Here is an 18,861-nt window from a genome sequence, read left to right as displayed (position 1 = left end):
TGAAGGTGGCGGACAACTGTTTGGGGCGAGCCCGCCTTCAACAACCAGTCGTCGAGGTAAGGGAAGACTGACACCCCTGTCCTGCGCAGGTGAGCTGCGACCATTGCCATCACTTTCGTGAACACCCGAGGGGTGCTGGTAAGGCTTATGGGGAGCACGGCAAACTGAAAATGCTCCTGGCCTATCTTGAACTGCAGGTAACGCTGGTGGGTCGGCAGGACGGGGATGTGAAAATAAGCGTCCTGCAAGTCCAACGCTACCATCCAGCCTCCAGGGTCGAGGGCAGCCAGGACCTGAGCCAGAGTCAGCATTTTGAATTTCTCCTTCTGGAGGAAGCGATTGACGTCTCGGAGGTCTAAGATGGGGCGCAGGACCCCCTTGGGGACTAGAAGTAGTGGGAATAACAACCACTCCCTGCGTCCTGCCCAGGAACGCACTTGATGGCCCCACTTGCCAAGAGGGCGGTGACTTCCTGTTGGAGAAGCACCAAATGATTCCCCGACATGTGGTGGCACAGAAATGGCATGGCTGGAGGGGAGGACTGAAAGGGGATAGAGTAACCCTTGCAGATTATCTGCAGCACCCACTTGTCCGATAAGATATCGCGCCAGTGGGGGAGGTGGTGGCGGATCCTGCCACCCACCGGCGTGGGGTGCTCGATGAAGCTGGGACTAGGAAGGTTTGGAGGTAGGAGCAGGGGGGTGGAGGTGGACTGAACCGCACGCTGATTCCCCAACCCGCCCCTGCGGAAGCCGCGACCACAGCCGCGCTGAAGTTGGTTCTGCACCGGCTTGTTGAAGGAACGTGCCTGGGTGCCTCTGCCCTGGCCATTAAAGTAACAAAAACCAGGAGTGGCTGGGTTCTTTGCAGAAAGACCCAAGGACTTGGCCTTGGCCAGTGAGTCCTTAAAGCGCTCCAGTGCACTGTCGGCCTTATTGCCAAACAGGCGGGTGCCATCAAAGGGCATGTCCATGAGCGAGCTCAGGACATCGGGCGAGAACCCAGTCTATCGCAACCAGGCATAGCGCCACAGTGGTGGAAATCGCCCTGCCCAACGAGTCGGCGGTGTCCAAACCACACCAAATGGAGAACTTAACCGCATCCTTTCCTTCAGCAATCGCCTGAGAAAGGACAGCCTGGACCTCCTCAGGACACGGAGACAACACAGGAGCAACAGTATCCCACACTGCGTAGGAGTAGCGGCCCAATAAGCAGGCGGTGTTCACCGACCGCAGCCCCAAGCTGGCCGAAGAGAACAACCGCTTACCAAACTGTCCTTATCCGGCGGGCTCGTAGGAAAGGTACTCTGCGACGTCGAGGCCTAGATGACCAGACTCTCAGGCGTGGGATGATTGGTCAGAAAGGCGGGGTCGTCAGGCGCCGGCGCTTGGCGACATTCTTACTCACAGGGGCCCCCGTGGCCGGCCGCAACCAAGTGTATAAGAGGACGTCGGTAGGGGCGTCATTGAAGGGAAGCAACAGCTCCGATGAAGTACACGCCGTCTGGAGCACCTCTGTGAGGAGGTTAGTTTTGAGTGCCACCGTGGGGACGTCGAGGTTAAGGACCTCAGGTGCCCGACCGAGCATCATCGTGTAGAAAGCACCTTCCTCCATCGTAGGCGGGGGAGAGGCAAACCCTGGGTGAGAAGAGACATCGAGGTCGCCTGCATCCTCCACGTCGTCCACCCAATCCTGCTCGGAGTCACACTGCCGGGTAAGAGGGTCCTCGGACCCCTCCCAGTCCTCCTCCGCCTCCGGTGCAGGAGGGGGCGGTCGCGGCAGCAGAACTGGAGCAGGAGAAGGGATAAACAGCGTCGGGAACAGTGCCGAGACCTGCGCCGGACCGGCGCCGCCTCCAATGCAGGTCCGAGGTAGGAACAAAATGGTCCTGGAACCGGGGCAAGGGTGGAATAAACGGCACCCACTGCGGCGCCGAGGGTGTAGCCGGGGCCGGAAGCGCTGGACCTCGTGGCGCCGGGGCCAGAGCCAACGGAGTAGGATCCTGTGGCGCCAAGGCTGGATCCGCCAGTGGCGCCGCTGGGGCAAACAGAATCTGGACAAGAGGCCGCGGGGTCCGAAGGCACGCCAGCGGGAGCTTGAGGCCGAAAAAGGCGGTCCATGGCAGCAAGAAACTCTTGAACCTCTTTGGGAGTTTCCGACGGACCCAGTTAAGGCGGGTAGACCGCGGGTCTCCTAAGCTCCAGAGGAGCCACAGGGGTAGAACCCCTGTCCCCCTCGTCCGCATCAGAGGAGCGACTGGGGGACGTCGGAGAGCGAACACGCTTCTTCGACTTCTTTTTATGGCGTCGCTTACCGGAATCTGAGGGCGAAGACTTGGAGCCCGAGGAGCCACGACTGCGGTCCCACGAGCAGTCCCGGGAACGGCCCCTATACCCGGAGCAGCGGTGTGACTAATGCCGGACCTCCAGCAACTTCCAGCACCGCTCCCTCAAGGCCTTCGGGGCCATGGCTCGACAGTCCCGGAAGACCCGGGGGATTGTGATCAGTCTCCAGGCAGTTGAGGCAAACACCGTGGGGGTCCTCCACCGACATATTACGGCGGCAGGCCCTGCAGGACTTTAACCCAGGCATCCCTACGTGCACCAGGAGAAACAAGGGGTGAGACAAAAAGTCTCAAAAAGCAGTCAAAAAGTGACTGAGGTATATGCTCTATCCGGAGCTGCGATTGCTGGCCCGGAAAAAGAAAGAACTGACGTCAGCGCGCATGGGTGGGGTCTAAGTAGTCTCTGTGACGTCATCTTGGCGCTTACGATGCCAGTGACGGACGCGGAGCTGAAGGACGCCACCTACTGACGCGCTGGGGTACTGCGAAGCAAAACTTTCTGGATCCAGTCTAACGCCTGGGGATATTCTACGGTGAGGAATCCATCTCTAACGTGTCTTTCAGATTGATATGTCAAACAATAGCCACCCTAGAGGAAGGTGGATTATGAATGACTCTCTGATAAAAGACCTAGTCGTAATCCATGAATTCACAGGAATGACTAGGGAATACCTAGCTTTTAGGAATCCTAACCTGTTGGCCTTCAGGAAGGACTTGAAATCTTGGTTGTTTGTGCAGTAGTTCTCTTTTCCGCTTTTTACTTTTGTCCTTTGTTCGTGTTAGGTTAAAGCGCCGGGACACTCCTCGGAGTAGCCGAGCACTATACAAAAACATTCTTAACATTAACATTAACATTTTAATAACAAAGGTGATATGAACGGGTTGGTAAGGGGAAGTATGAAACACCCTAAATACAGTGGTTAGAGGTGTGTTCAAACAAGAGGACTTAAGTGCATGGGAGCAATAGAACTGGAAAAGATGACTTGCAAACAATGATCTGAAAACTAAACACAAGATTAACTCCTCCAGGAAGAAAAGGGGGAAAGAACAGTTAGGAGACAGCTTGGTATGCTAGAAAATGATAGCTAATTAGAACTCATTTTCATGAAGGAGGAAAAAAGGTTGGCACACTCCTGGTGAGCAAATTGCATGCCAGTCATCCAGGCCCATAAAAACATTGGGGAGATCAGAGATGAGAAAGGCGAGGTCCGGACGAGAGACTACAGAAAGCTGCAAGCATTTTGACACTTATTAACAGACACCGTGCACAGCTGCCCCCTTCGACTGTAGTGAGTATCCCCAACCTGGAGTCCATGATCCTACTACCTGACTTGGACATGGAGAGGATAAGTGAATCCATAACTAAAGAAGAGGTTCTAAGGTGGTCTAAGGTGGTGTATAATTAGGTTAAGCACAAGGGCCATACTGCTTCACCCCCACCTTTTATAAATAACTTGTTTCCCAATTGCTCCCAGTCATGACTGAGGCTTTTAATGACTTTAACCTTGGGCACAGAGGTTCATGTACAATGCCGGAAGCAACAATCTCACTTCTAGAGAAGGTGGGCAAAGACCCCACTCATTGCTCATCGCATCACCTCGTCTCCCTGATGAAAACAGACTAAGATTTTTGCAAAAATTGCAAATTGCCTAGACAGGATGATGCTTTAACAGATTTCCACTGAACATTATTATTATTATTATTATTATTATGCGTTCTTATATAGCGCACGATTACCCGTAGGCATCTCGGCGCTTGCCTTGGGAACCCGTCCTGGTTTTTCCCTGTGAGATACCCGTACTGGGCATCCCCAAGGTGAAAGCCAGGCATCCCGCCGCGGAGGGCCATAGTGGAGATTAAGCAAGCTAATGCCCAGAGCTGCAGAGTGTGAACCTGTGACTCGAGTAGGCACAGAAACGAGAATTATCGAGTCCGTGGATATTTGGGCTCAAGACCCTGCCGCGTCGGGAATTGAACCCTGGTCCCGGGTCTGACCTCTGCTTCAGGGTCTGTCGCCTCTAACCAATGAGCCATCCTGGACAGAACAACTACTGGCTACACCTAGAAAGGTCTCCACCTGATTGACATAGTAAGAAAGTGATATATGGAAATGATACTCCTATCACTCAATACAGAAAAAGAATGTGACTGGGTAGATTGGGGTACAAGAGACACTGAGCAAATTTGGGATAAGATTTCGGTTTATGGATTGTAAAGATGCCCTTTATAATTCTCACTGGGCCAAGATACAATTGAATAGTATGCTCTTGAATCACATAACTATATATTGGGCAAGTTGTCAGAGGTGTGTACTTTACCCCCTGCTGTTCACTTCCAACTGTGAGTAAAGGAATTTCCTTCCACGAGACACCAATAAACCATCTGCATTTGGAGAGAACATAACACAGAACATAAACAATCCTTAAGGGAATAGATTCCGATTTTGGAGAATATCGACTTATAGCAGTTCTCCAAATAATTGCAGGCCTTTCCGGCCCCTCTGAAAAGAGGGGAAATATCCCAATTCCAAGATGTCTGTAGCACATTCAGATGGGCTGGGGGGCACCCCGTCTTAGTTGGAAAACATGTATTAAATACCTCTATCAGGGAGGGCGAGGCAGGCCACACTTGCACCATACCAAGCCTCCCAGTTATGATATATTGTAGAATGGGTCAAAGCGAGACTGACGCATTGTGGAGCTTCATTGACCAAACTCTGGCCAATCACTCAACGTCGTAAGCGCTGTGCGTTCATGTTGGACTTTTGCAGGGTCATCCCTGAACTTTTTGCCTTCCTCCTGTATTTTTGTCTGACCTGTTGGCTGTTTTATGACTCTGGGCACTTTACCACTGCTGATCAGTGCTAAAGGGTATATGCTCTCCCTATTGTAAATTGATGTATGGATTAGTGATTCCATGATTGGCTTGTTTGGTTTACTTGTCAGACCTTAGTTAAGTGCACTGAGTGTGCCCAGGGCTTGTAAACCAAATGCTGCTAGTGGGCTTGCAGCACTGGTTGTGCCACCCACAGAAGCAGCATTGTAAAATGTGTCACAGGTCTGCCATTGCAGAGCCTGTGTGCAGTCTGGTACTGCCATGTTGACTGGGCATGTGCACCCACTTGCCAGTCCCTAAACCTTCCCTTTTCTTCATGTCGGACACCCCTATGATAGGCCCAAGGGCCGGGTGCATTGTAAGTATATGGTAGGACATGCCCTGGTGTGTGTAGCATGTCCCAATAGTGAATTACAGCCAATTTCGTTTTTCACTATTGCAAGGCTACCTATTCCCCATAGGCCAGAATGGGCTGTTAGATTTTTACATCTTATAATCCTACCTGACTCCGGGAACATGGTCGAAATTAGAGTTTAGTATGCCTGAACTCAGAATGATAAAATACATCTTTTAGTGAAGTTGGTTTTAACATTCTGCGTTTGAAAATACCACTTTTAGAAAGTAGGTATTTTCTTGTCTAAACGATCCAAGCCTGCCTCTGCTAGGTTGTGTATTCCTTGTCTGGAGTTTGAGTGACAGGGCTGGGGGATTCCAAGAGACAGGGTGAGTCAGCCCAGTGGTGAATAGAGAGATCTGCATCTAGATGGGAGGGAGGAGTTGCACCTGGGACCTGAATAGGACTGTGCCTTCCCTCCACAATGCTGGCTCCACCTTCTGTGGGGCGTCTGATATTTCTGCCCTGCACTGTGAAAGGAAAGGAGGAGTCATGTAAACAGAGTGCCCTCAGAATTCAAAGGATTTTGGGGAATAAGTATTGGGACCCTGATCCCAAGAAATCAGATCACTTTTGGACTACAAGAAGAAACCTTTGCTGAGGAGAGGAACCTGAAGAAACTGAGGAGAGACTAACCCTAAGCTGAAGTGCTGCTTGGGGATTGGCCTGCAGTGGTTGCCTGACTGCCAAAGAAAGGAGAAATGACTTTGTGTCCACTTTATTCAACATTTGAAGGATATCCAAGGGCATGAGAGAAGAGCTTGCCTCCTGCTGAAGTCTCAGGGACAGCAGACTTCAACCCCCCAGCTCCCCAAGAGTTCTTTTGAAGTGCCTGCTGCTGTTTTGGGCCTTCTGAAGGACTGCGTGTCGCAAGGAGCTGGAAGCGCGACTCAAGAGGGAGAAGCGTGTCGCCGCATCATGGAAGTCGCCGCTGTAGCTGACGCATTGCACCGCATCTCAAGAAACGTCCCGCAACCCCGAAGAAGCGTGTCGCCGTGGCAGCCGTCGCATCGTGGATGTCGCCACTGTAGCGGTCTCATTGCACCGCATCAAGAAAAGTGCCTCACATCCACGGAGAAGAGTGCCGCCATCGGAGCTGCTGTCGTCGCATCACTGGACAAGTGTGTCACCGCTGCAGCGGACGCATCGAGCCAAGACTTCTCGCAATATTAGAGAAGCATGCTGCATCAGGAAGAACTTGACGTCTTTATTTCTTTCCCGCATTTCCACCTATGCAACACTTTCGTTGCCCTGCGTGTCGCATCTTAAGGTACATTGACTCAAAGTGTTGCATTTTAAGAAATAAAGAGAACTTAGCTTAAACTACCATTTTAAGAACAGTATTGAGGATTTTTGTCGTTTGTGGTCTTGTGAAAAGTCTATATAAAGAATACTTATTTTTTATAAAAAAAACCTGTGTGGTGTCCATCTGTAGTGTTGCCACTTGATTACTGTATGTGTTCACAAATGCTTTACACACTGCCTCTGAGATAAGCCTGTCTGCTGGTGCCAAGCTACCAATGGGTGAGCAGGGGATATTTTAGGGGTGTACCCCCTTACCCTGACTAGAGGCAAGGGTCCCTATTGGTCACAAGTACCTAGAGACCCCCAAATCTAACAGTTACAAAAAGACAATAAGGTCGAAATGTCTATATATCTCCAGTTACTTGTGCCACACTGGAGAGTATGGGACCATTGAGTGAAACATGCAGGCCTAACTACATTTTCCTTGCCACTGACAACTTTGTTCACCAGACTACTAATCTGGGCTGAAAGCCCTAGTCTTTCAGATTTGGAGGAGAGCAGGAGTGTTAAAGGGTGTTGCAGACTCATGACCTCTGTAAGAAGGTTACCCTTAAAACATTTGATGGCATTAAACAAAGAGTCTGCATCCTAGAGCCTGAGTGCGTCCACTACCCCCAGCTCTGACCAAGGGTGTTTCATCTAATCGTCAAAGGAGGAGGACATGAGACGCCTCTCAAACTTGAAACTTTGTTCCAGACACTCAACTCTACTAAACATCTAGTGTCTGAAATATACACAATTCTCAGCTGACAGCAGCCCCTACCAAAATGGTCATACCAAAGGCCATGGGAAAGGATCCGCAACTTAACAATGGACCATAAGCAGTGAGGGGAGTTGAACACCCAGGAAAACAACAACGCCCAACAAACTCAGGGGAAGGACTCGAATTACAATAATCTCAATAGGTGGCTTTACTCTCCCGAAAAGCTAAATAAAAAGCACACTACTAATTCCAGCAAATGATGAACGTAATGTGGTGAGATGGGAATCTTCTTACATATACTACGTTCCTGCTCTACACTAGCACAGTTTTAGATCTCAAATTGTGGGATGGGAAATGGATCGATGCCCCGAATTGCTGATTTTGGGCAAACCAGCAGACAGGGTCTCCCTCCACCATTGTAGTAGAAGGAAAATGATACTGCACTTACTCGTTTCAGCAAGCTGGTGTTTTTAGCCCTGCAGATCTTTTACACTTGCCCATCACCGGCCCTCTGGATCTGGAGTGTGTGGATTATCTGGGCCAGGAGAAAGTTAGCATACAACCTGACTAATATGACTCACTAATGTAATAGTTTGTGGAGACCAGTACTAGCAAATCTCATCTTTGACAATAGAGGCCTCATTTCTCAGAGACGGATAGGGTCCTTAGGCTTAAGGAAAAGAGATCAATTCCTCTTATTCGGGAAAACTAACCGGACGGACTGATCCACGTAGGTGTAGATGCCTGCAGGTTAGCAGAGTTAGAGGGTAGGAAATGGAACTGGGATAGGGGGTGTATGGGAGCTTCTTTCTGTGGTTTCTGGGTGGGGGAGGGTAGATCAGACCGGGGGTTCTGTTAGGTGGGTATGCTCCTCTCATGCTGTATTCTTATAACCCTTCAATAAAGATGATGAAAGTATAAAAAGAAAAGTTGCATAAAAATCCTGTGATTTTGAAGAGCACCCAGTCAGACAACAGGATTGACCTCAAACCAACCAGGCTACAATATATAAAACAAACTCCTGCAGCGTATACAGACAATGCAGATAATTTGCTTAATGATGACCTCTGCTGCAAACACAGTCCCGAAACACACAAAAAGAACACACCATTATTCATATAGTCTCTTGATCATGTCAGTCCCTCAAAATACATTTTGTACTAAAGAATGATTTGCAAATGACATTTCTTTGGAATTGTAGCGAAGGAAGAAAAATGAACATTCTGCTGAAATATCTTTACAGATGATTTATTCATATCAATGCAAAATCAAATGTAGACCTGGTGTCCGTGTATTACTATATTTTTAACAAAATACTTTTAAAATGAAGAAAATTAGATATTTCATAATATGTCTAACAAAAAAGATGCACTGCATACTACTAACAAGCACCCGCAAAGTCAGTCGATCTGGTGTCCGACGCCTGAATTTTGGCTTTGTCAATACTGGTTTTGCTTTATCACTGGGCTGGTAAAACTTTGTTAGCAAAGATGCTAGGCACTCGCCAAACTAAAAAAAAAACGAAAAAATACAGTGCCCAAATTGTATTTGGTTACAAACCGCACATGTTGCCATACCAGCCTATGGAAATGAAAGTTACTACTTTGTGTGTGGATGTTTCGTTTGAAAAGAAAAATACCATTCCCAAGGTACTGGTTATTCTATCCCTCACTGCTTATGATCCATTGTTAAGTTGCGGATCCTTTCCCATGGCCTTTGGTATGACCCTTTTGGTAGGGGCTGCTGTATACTATAGTGAGCTTAAGAAAACTGTTAATGACACAATAACAGACCAGCAGATGAAGAGGGCTGGATAATAGATCAATAAAAAAGCAAAATGTCTTGACTAACACCACAGCTAAAGGGAGAAAGTGGCTTGCAATAGCAAGGTCAATCGCCCCTCCCCCCCTTCTACACAAACCTAACAATAAGCACATTATGAACACTGCTTGCAAAGAAATACAGGTGTGCATTTTTTTGTGGCAGCCAAAAAAGAACCAATACTACCCAAGATTGCTATTAAAAATGTGAGTTAATTGTTCAGTATGATAAATCTCACATTTATTTTAAAAATAGATTTCCCGAGGGACGCAGATAGTGTCGATTTGTCAAAATGCACCACTTGAATAAACTCAACCTTGGGTTCATTGTTAAAGGCGGTGACTTCATGTAACCCGTAGTGGTGTGGGCACCCTCCAATCCAAGTGACAAGGGGAGCAGGAGAATTCTTAATTATCTCTTCAGTGATAGCAACGATGCAGCAAACCAGGCGGAGGAAAGCATACATTTTTTATGCAGAGTAATCTAAAACTTTTTAAAGAGAATTATCAACTGTTATTCTATCCCACCGTGAAAGCCAATACAACAGGCACATCTAATTAGAGAGCCATTCGATAGCTTTCTCTGCACACGGAGGCATGCCACATGTGAGTCGCAAACTCCAGGAGCACAGAATCTTATGACTTCATGTGCCTACGGACCCCAGGCCCCATTACAAACACTTGCAATCGCCATTATAGTAAAGCGCAGAACAAACATGCCCTCTAAAGGTGCTCGCAAGTTCTGTGGCTTTTAAACAATAGTAAAATAAAGTAAGATCTCGAATTTCAATTCACACTGGCCCTTGTGATAAAAGGCCCCTGACGTGAGTTAATTTCATCCCCCAAAATATAGTGAGAGCTAATTGATAAAATAGATTCCACACTGGTGTAAATTAGTTGCTTGCTGTGCCCCACCTAACACGGAATTAGCGAATATTTTAGGAAGAATGAGGATTTACTATAAAGGCACATATGTGAAAGATGTGTGCGCTTCCTAGCCTAGTACAAGACATTACACCCGAAGAAAAAACACACAGTCGTTGTGTTTTCAGCAGTTCATTTTATTTTAAAAATAGAATATTTACATTCTCTTGTTGATCTGTAGTAAGCTGGAGTTACAGTACTACAGGGCCGAATGGTAACAAACATAATAAGCAGGGCACCAAAACAGCACTATTCATACTTCGTCTTCTCCCCATCAAAGGAAACGAAACAAGTCAAAAGCATCTTCGAAAGTACTGCAGGATGCTTTGCAAAGGCAGAAAAGGCTCATGAACACAAGATCCTTGTAACAACAGCTGTTCTACTTCTCTGATCTCAGAGCCGACACCGATAAATATTTAACGAGGCTCTGCAAGACCGAGGCCTTTGTTATGCAGACACGTCAGGAACCATCTTATAGGGTTGCACTTCTTGTTTCAGACACAAACATTAAATCTTATTTAAAGAAGAGATGCCTAAATATTCGTCTCAGTTGTGTTTTTGAGGCGCATATTCACCACCTGCACAACAGCATTCAGAATATATACCACGGACACATTTAAAGTCCTAGGGGAAACAACGTGTCTTGCTGGGGCTGCCTGGTTAAGGGAATTCAGTCTTAAGTGGGGCTCCTTTCACGGTCCTGTTGCAGGTCTCTCTGGGTGTTTTCAGCTAGGCAACAGAGCAGACATCATAAGTAATAAGGTGAAAACAAACCCAGCGACAGCAGGCTTGTGAGGCACGCTTGTGAGGGACCACTCCCAAAGGTGCATCCTGACATCTTGGCGTTCGGGTCATACGACAAAAAGGAAAACACCAGACGGAAACCAGAGCAACTAACATCTGAACAAAGCACAGTCCATTCTACTCCATCAATTAAAAAAAGTGAGAAACAAATTAAGAAAAAAGCATAATACGTACCATATATGTTCATGTATTTATATTTTTGATCATGGTAAGACATTTTCATAGAAGCTCAAGTTCTACGGTGCTACAGAAGGCTTAAATTGTAAAGTAAAAAACAAAAAAAAAAGGGAGGCCTTCCTTTGGGGGGAGCACAGGGGATTAAAAAGGGTTTAAACAAGAGAGACGGGTGAAGAAAAAAAACACTTTAGAAACTAAAATACACTAAAGGCAAACATATGAAGACCTGAAAACAACATACTGGTAATGAGTGAATCTAGCCGGTGTTTCTTTCCGATTGCACAAGGTTAAGAATAGAAATTAGAGTGGAAGAAATGGTAGATAGCTAGACTAGTTCGCTTTAGGACTTGGAAGAACCAGTAAATGCTTGTTCTGTTTTGACACTTAGCACGCAGTCAATGCCCCATCTTGAATCGGAGTGGTCTAGAAGTGGAAGCGTTCTGTTACAAAATGGCAGACACTAAGGGCGTTACGCAAGTACAAGGGAAATGACAGTCATCAAAACATGACTGAGCTCCATCTAAAACATTTATACTTGGAGAAGCGAGTAGATGTTTCTCCAATAACATGATATCCTTGACTTTTCAAAGTTGTGACAGCTGCCACGACGTGAGAGGTAGGTGTTCATAAATATCATTCGTCAATTTTCCTTCCTAGAAATCACAATTTACGTTGAATAGGAAACAAAATAAACGTTTCTCACAGTGGAAGGGATGACTAATACTGGGAGAAAAACACTGTGGGACAAATTTATTAAGATTTGCTCTAGAGATGGATTAAGGAGACGGCGCTGATATCACCAGACTTCAGAAAGCAGATTCTTAATGACTTGCAATGAAATAAACGTGAAGATGGTTGAAGCAAAGATGCAATGACTTGCTCATGTGAGTCTCAAAGATGCTACCACAGCTGTGCTCTAGAGCACATACAACAGGGTACAGTATGCGATAGCCTTTAATTTCTGATTCCCAAGGCTTCTTTTTCTCATATGCCAAGTACATCCTATCTTAGAAGGAGGGACCGGAGACTGTCTAGCATAAACATGAAAGCATGACAGCTAGAGTGGCCTGTAATAGATTCCACAGACTCTTGCCTTTTAATCCGTTGCTTTTCTCACTACCTACCAAGATGGAAAAAACAAGGCGATGTAAGTAGATGGGACCAAACAAATGAAATACGGTATATGCTAAAGTGACTAATCTTACATCCTCCGCCACCCTTCCCTCCTGTATTTGCATATACACGACAAGATTTCCATGCACTAAAATGATATGGTAGAAACCAGTTGGAAGGATCCTGCAGGGTACCGACCAAGATGTTCGGCATCAAAGCATGGCAGTGCGGAGCCTTAGGTCAAGAGCTGCTCTCAAAGCATAGTCTGCAAAAAGCGTGCAGAATTTTATCATATCAATAGCTTTTATTTCCTGCAAGCAGCAAAACGTTAAGATGAGGAAGTCCCCTCCAAAAAGCAATAGTCCACTACAAATGATAGTTATTGTGCAGTGGTCAACAGAAACTTTAGATGCTTTCTTCCCCCCAAGGAGCAGGACTGCAATACGTGATATATTGCTGAGAGATCAGTAGATGGAGGGTGCCCTCAGATCCAAGACAACTCTCAACAACGTCTGAGTATCTGAAGATGAGCGGGTAAACGTTTAGCAAATAAATAATCGAATTCGAGTGAAAACCCAGTATAACTTTTGGAATGGCTCAAATGCTTGTAGATAGAAAACTAGGCATACAGATCTTTTAAATAATAAATACAAATTGAGAAACTGATTGAAAGGGACTGAGATCACAGGAACCAAGAATGCTAACTTCATTTACCAATTTAACTGTCTAAAAATGTTAAATACCCAAAATAAATAGAGCGATATTAAAGTCAATGACCGGATGTGGTTGACTAGACATTAGTGGAGAACCAAATTAATAAATTTAAAATTGACGTTTTTAGTTGCCATCAAATCAGCTACAAGACTCAAGATGAAGGCCAGAACTGCCCTATCTCAGACATGAGTGTGAGTCAATGTACACTGAATATAATGTATAACTTTTTTTGCCACATGCTTCACACACACTTTACTTCCCCCTTGATAGTTTAAGAGAGTCTCACAAGACATGCCTTGATGTCAACAGGCTTTGACTTCAGGCACGGTGCATTTTTTACAGCCTCTTCCGAAGAATATGGCACGTTAGTCTGCATACGTTTACAACCCATGCCACTACACAGCGGTGTTACAACGACTGTGTTGTTACATCGCATACCTTTACACAGCAAGTCGGAACAACAACTTGCTGTAGGGGGTGCTGGATGTTGGAATAGTATAATTTACTATTCCAACTCTAGTCTGTGCACAGTAGGGAAGGTGTTGAATTTTAAATCCAACACCTTCTGCCCCTTACAACGCAAGTCGTTGTTCAAACTTGCTTTGTAAAGGTATGCGATGTAACAACGCGGTTGTTGTAACGACCGTATTGTAATGGCATGCGTTCTCTTGCATGCGTGGTAAACGCTGTGCACCCACCAGAAAGTAAGCTTCTGAATGTTTGGAGGTCCATAACTACACACATGCAGCTTCCTCTTTTATATAGAAAAATAAATGAGGGAGTAAAAGATGGACTCCGTTCCCAAGCCAGTATAAGCTGTATGGCATCCAGCTGGTAGACTTATGGTAGGTGAAACAGGAAACTGATGAAAGTGGCGAAGACGAAGCCTGAAACCATGCCACATCACTTATGGTCTTCCTCCAATTATTCAAAGAAAATCTTTCCCTCTAGCTTGTGTACACAAATTATCTTACATTTATTTGGAGACTTATTTAATGGTCTAAGGAAGAGGATCCGAGTGTACTATTTCTTTTTAGAGTGCTGGATGATTTATACGATCCAGCAAAGCAGTTTGCAACGCCCTAAAAACTGGAAAGAACTCCCCGGTCGATCAGGTAAAATTATGTTGAGGGTGGGAGATATTTAATCACTGGCTTGGTTGTAGTTCTTGAAAGTGACTTGGTGCCAAGACTGCACGAGGTTTACAGTTCCTCATAGAAGTTTTAAAGAACACCTTTATAATAAGTTGATAAGGTATGGGAGAAATGTCTTTCAAACAGTTGGGAAGAGGATCCATATAGATGGTCAATTCCTACAACATCTGAAAGCTGAAAGTCAAATCGTGGCATGTAGTCCTTCTAGTCAACTGGAGACTGCTTAACTTCGACTGCTGTCTTACCGACAGAAACACCTAGACACCTTGTTTAGAGCTTGCTAAACATATGAAGATGATGGTCTGCTTTCCATTGTTATCATGCAGAATTGAAAAAACTTTTTATCAGTGGGCGCACAAATATGATTTGGCTTGAATTGAGGAAGACCAAAGGTTCCTGAAAATTAGCACTGCAATTTTTAAATATTCTCTTGGATAGACATTGAAAGCCTCCAATACTTCCCTGCTCAAAGAACATGAGCAACACCACCAACATGGGGAAGGCTCAGATTTAATTAAGTCTAGTCTGACAATGGGTTCATCATCCAAAGAGTTGTAAACCTGGTTATTCACCTTGCTCGCTTCAACCATATCCATTCATCAGGAGAGCTTCGCTAAGAAAGGGAGGTGTGTGAATGGGGATAGAATCCCTGGTAACCAAGCAATACCCATAGGTAAACGTAAAGGGGATGCCTTAGGATGTGCTGCTAGAGTTTGAATGAGGGGTGTCTGGGACTACTAGAGAGGCTCCATCACGAGAAGCGTCACCCAAGTTTTAAATAATTCATTTTATAACCATGGCATTTCATGGAGTCTATGCATACACATGGCAAATCCTGAATCTCATTAATTATGTGCTGAAAAGAAGGAGTCGAACACTTAGTGTACAAAGCCTGTGGACATGGGACCTTTAAATGGATGGGAATGCTCTTTTCACTGCGATGTAGACAAGACTAATGGAAAGTCAACACTATAACGTTTGTTGGACTGTAGATGTGCAAGCCCACATGGACCAGACTGTCTTGGCCTGCAAGTTATCACCTACCAAAAGTTCTAATCGCAGAAAGAACTTAGAAACAAAAATCAAATAACTTGATAGGTTTCTATAAAACTTAAATCAAGACCCCTGTGACAAAGTCTATGGAAGTCCTAAGATTATTGAAGCATGGAAGGATCTTCTCGTCTTTGGCCGTTGACCAACAAGGGGTCTAACAGCCGAGCAAGCAGCTTGCCACATGGGCCCCAAGAATGACTGTGCTATTCAGCGACTCAGGCCTTTTTCTTAGCGACCTGCAATCCCAATTCGAGCTTGAAACTGAATGGGGCAACAGACGGATTTGATAACGTGGTACTAAAAGAGTCAAAAGCAAAGCGCTTTTTTTTCAATTCTATTAAAAAAACACTCAAGCCCCAAAAGTCATATACACACTAGAACGGCAGATAATAGAACGTAAAGAAATATCAGAAACTAAACAGAGGCTAACTTGAATAAAAGAAACATTTCAAATATCAATGAAAGAGTTGGCGCGTTTTTGGTTTTTCCATGGTTGACATTAATAGGAGTGTGGTATGCAAAGTGCTTCCCGACTCCTTTCGTACATTTCAATCTAAAAGTAACTAGAAGAGATCCACATTAAAACTGCAGATTTCTGAAAAGGCTATAAATAGAGACCAATTTCTTCCAGCACAGCAGCATTTTTGATAGGCTCAGAGAGCTGTGTCAGCACTTGTCATAAGAAGTACTTGCATCAAACATTTGTTTCTTAGTGAGGTGGGACCAGTGCCTTGATATTGCAATAATTGCAAATAATAAATATGAAGGCCTATATTCCATCAGCAGGATAAAGGTGATTGAGGAAGTAGGTATAAGGTTGTTCGTGTGAGCTCAGACTTCCTATTGCCATAATAAAAGGGTCTCTGAGCCCTTTAAGTAAAGCTAAAAGAAAGTCCTATATGTAGGAAAGAATAGAGAAACGGTAGAGTCCATATAAGCAGTGATCTTTACTAAATTGGAGAGGAACATCAAAGAGTTGATTTTTCAAGGCAAATCGTATTAAATGTGGCACTTCTCGTTGTCTGTTTGTACCAGCAACATGGCCCCAGCTGATTACTCAGTCCAGCACCTCTCCCTCAATATGGCTTTTGAAGTGCGGTTAACATTGTACTCTCGATCTGGAATGTATTGAGCATTAGGAAAAGGTCGGCTTTTAAACAAAAGAAAGGTTTAATGCAAAAGTTCATATTTTCTCACAATGTGCCCACATATAAACCGAACACTATTACTAGCTTACACCACTGATGAAGTCTTTTTAAAGAGAACTCTCTTAGAAAACAGCATCGTATACATGTAGCATCACTTCATCATGAAATGCAAGCCTGAATGAAAAATGGGTCTTCGAGTTTGTTGTACATTACAGTATATTTCATTTACAATTAAGAACACGGCAGGCGTCAATAAGTATTTATGTGGGGCATATGCATGACACCAACTTATCCTATGAAATACAGTACAAATCCAAACAGCCTACGGGTTAATAAAATAAAAAACGAAATCTCGGGTAACGGACTTAACTTTGATGAGAATTGGCGTTCTTGCTAACAAGATCGTATAGTACGCACAGCCCCAATACGCAACTCGAAAAGTAGAAAAACGTGCTTGAACTGAAACACTAGCGCCCAGTAACCTTAAAAAATCATGGCTCACTCACATCCACTTAACTAAAGAATGCACGTTAGAAAAGGGATCCTATAAATATTTTTATTTGCTTAAAGATCAGAATGTACTATTTGTCCTATTAACAGAAATACATAACAAAAGCTTCCTAACAAGTGAAAAAAATAATTACAAATGCTGAAAATATTGGCCTCATTAACATATGTACAGACTTGTTTCCTTAATACATATCATCTATTTGGGAATAGCTTCATTTTATGACACACATTTGTACAAACACGGGCATCCCAAAGTTCATTTTTCAGCAGAGAATACTTCTGTCTTGGAGTACAGGTGTCACGGCCGGGGGACCACGGGGGCTCAGTCTCTCTCCAGAAACGGTTCCAGTTACCCACACGGTCACCCTTAGAAATGGTGCAGACATTGTTCTGAATGTTCCTTCCAAAGTAGGCCCCGACAGATATTCCGCTCGTGACACTCGCGTCTTCAGTTCATTGAGACTCGTGTGAAGTATATTACAAGTTGAAGTTCATCTTGGAGCAGAGCACACGGTTGCGCCTAGTTCACAGGGCGCTGCAGGGACCGATCAGCTCCTTGGCTTCCTGCGGGGCCTGCGGCTGTGATGTGCTGCTGAGGTCCCTCTGTCCCTTCTTATCTTTGTTTTGGAGCGTTTGGAGCTGAATAATTAGGTTTCGGATTTCTTCTCGCTTAGTTTTCATTCTTTGCTCCGGGAACCAGTCAGTCAAATTCATCGGCAGATCAAAACTCTGAATGGGGTTCTGAAAAGAAAGCACGCAGGGGGTTAGTGAGCGTTCAGTGGAAATGTTTCTACTATCTATTCTTCTTGTTCTACGACAATCAACCAATAACATGCCCCTTAGCAGTCTATTCGTAACAGACAGCAGCATCGTGTTAGCCTTCTCATGGCTCTTCACATAACAAAGGTGTGTCATCTTAAAATCATTATCTAACAAGTGGCGCATACCACCGGTGAACGCAGTGCAAACTGTCAATATGTATTTTAGCAGTGGTCTGAATGACCCAGTCACATGCCTCGCGACCGAGACGGTCCGGTGGACTGCCAGTCCAGTGGGATAAGCCCACAACGGTTGAGCTTTCTGGACAAATGCAGTCAATCTACCACCATCCCCGTGCAACTCCTGGCCCAAGACCGCGAGGGCTATATAGCCTTATATGACAAGTTACAGTATCATTCTAATTATGCACTTACTCTGTCGATTTCAGTCGCTGGGCTACTGGTAAGATGCAGGTGTTGAGTTAATTTGATAATAGCATCAAGGGGTAAAACAGACTGATGGGGAGGATTTCCCCACTTTCAGCAGCAGTGTACGTTTAAAGGCAAGCAAGTACCGAGCATAGCAATAGTATATGGATAAAGACGACATCCATAAGCAACACAACGTTGTAAGATCATACGTAAAATCTGTGGATCAATCACAGTTGAAACGGTCTTTTTTATTTACTTATGGATCGAAGAGCGTACAGATGTCAGATATTAGTTGTAATTAATTAGGAGCATTAGTTAAGTGAAGGGAGAACCCACCTCAAATAATAACCCGAGTATTTGTAAGGGTGAACCACGAAAGTGACTAAATTAACCGAAGCTTAACCCTACGGTAGCTATGGAAAAGAGCAGACAGGTTTCATTACAGAAGCAATGAGTTTATTATTTTTGGAGTAACAAGACAGAACTAAAGTGAAAACACAACACAAGAAAAATTCCAAACCAATTTAAGTACAAAAGAGTAAATACAAATTAAATAAAAAATAAAACAAAAGGACAAAAATGCAATAAGGGGCCCCAGAGTTGAGAATTTTTAAAGTTTCAATTTGAAAACAAGGCCAACAAGAGTTGAACACTAGTGAGGTCATTTGGTTGT

General features: G+C 44.8%; 1 protein-coding gene across 1 annotated transcript in view; it reads right to left on the bottom strand.

Annotated features, from left to right (window-relative positions):
* Positions 1 to 17,030: 17,030 nt before the first annotated feature.
* SENP6 (SUMO specific peptidase 6) overlaps positions 17,031 to 18,861 on the bottom strand; it is a 744,657-nt gene continuing 742,826 nt past the window's right edge. Inside the window, exon 23 of the mRNA XM_078648082.1 lies at positions 17,031 to 17,739. Within this exon, the coding sequence (XP_078504208.1) occupies positions 17,524 to 17,739 (216 nt within the window). The 3' untranslated portion in view covers positions 17,031 to 17,523. The remainder of the gene's footprint in view (positions 17,740 to 18,861) is intronic.

The sequence above is a fragment of the Lissotriton helveticus genome, chromosome 6, assembly GCF_964261635.1.
Source record: "Lissotriton helveticus chromosome 6, aLisHel1.1, whole genome shotgun sequence".
NCBI lineage: Eukaryota > Metazoa > Chordata > Amphibia > Caudata > Salamandridae > Lissotriton > Lissotriton helveticus.
Note: the sequence above shows the minus strand (reverse complement) of the source record. Positions and strands in the feature narration are given on the sequence as shown.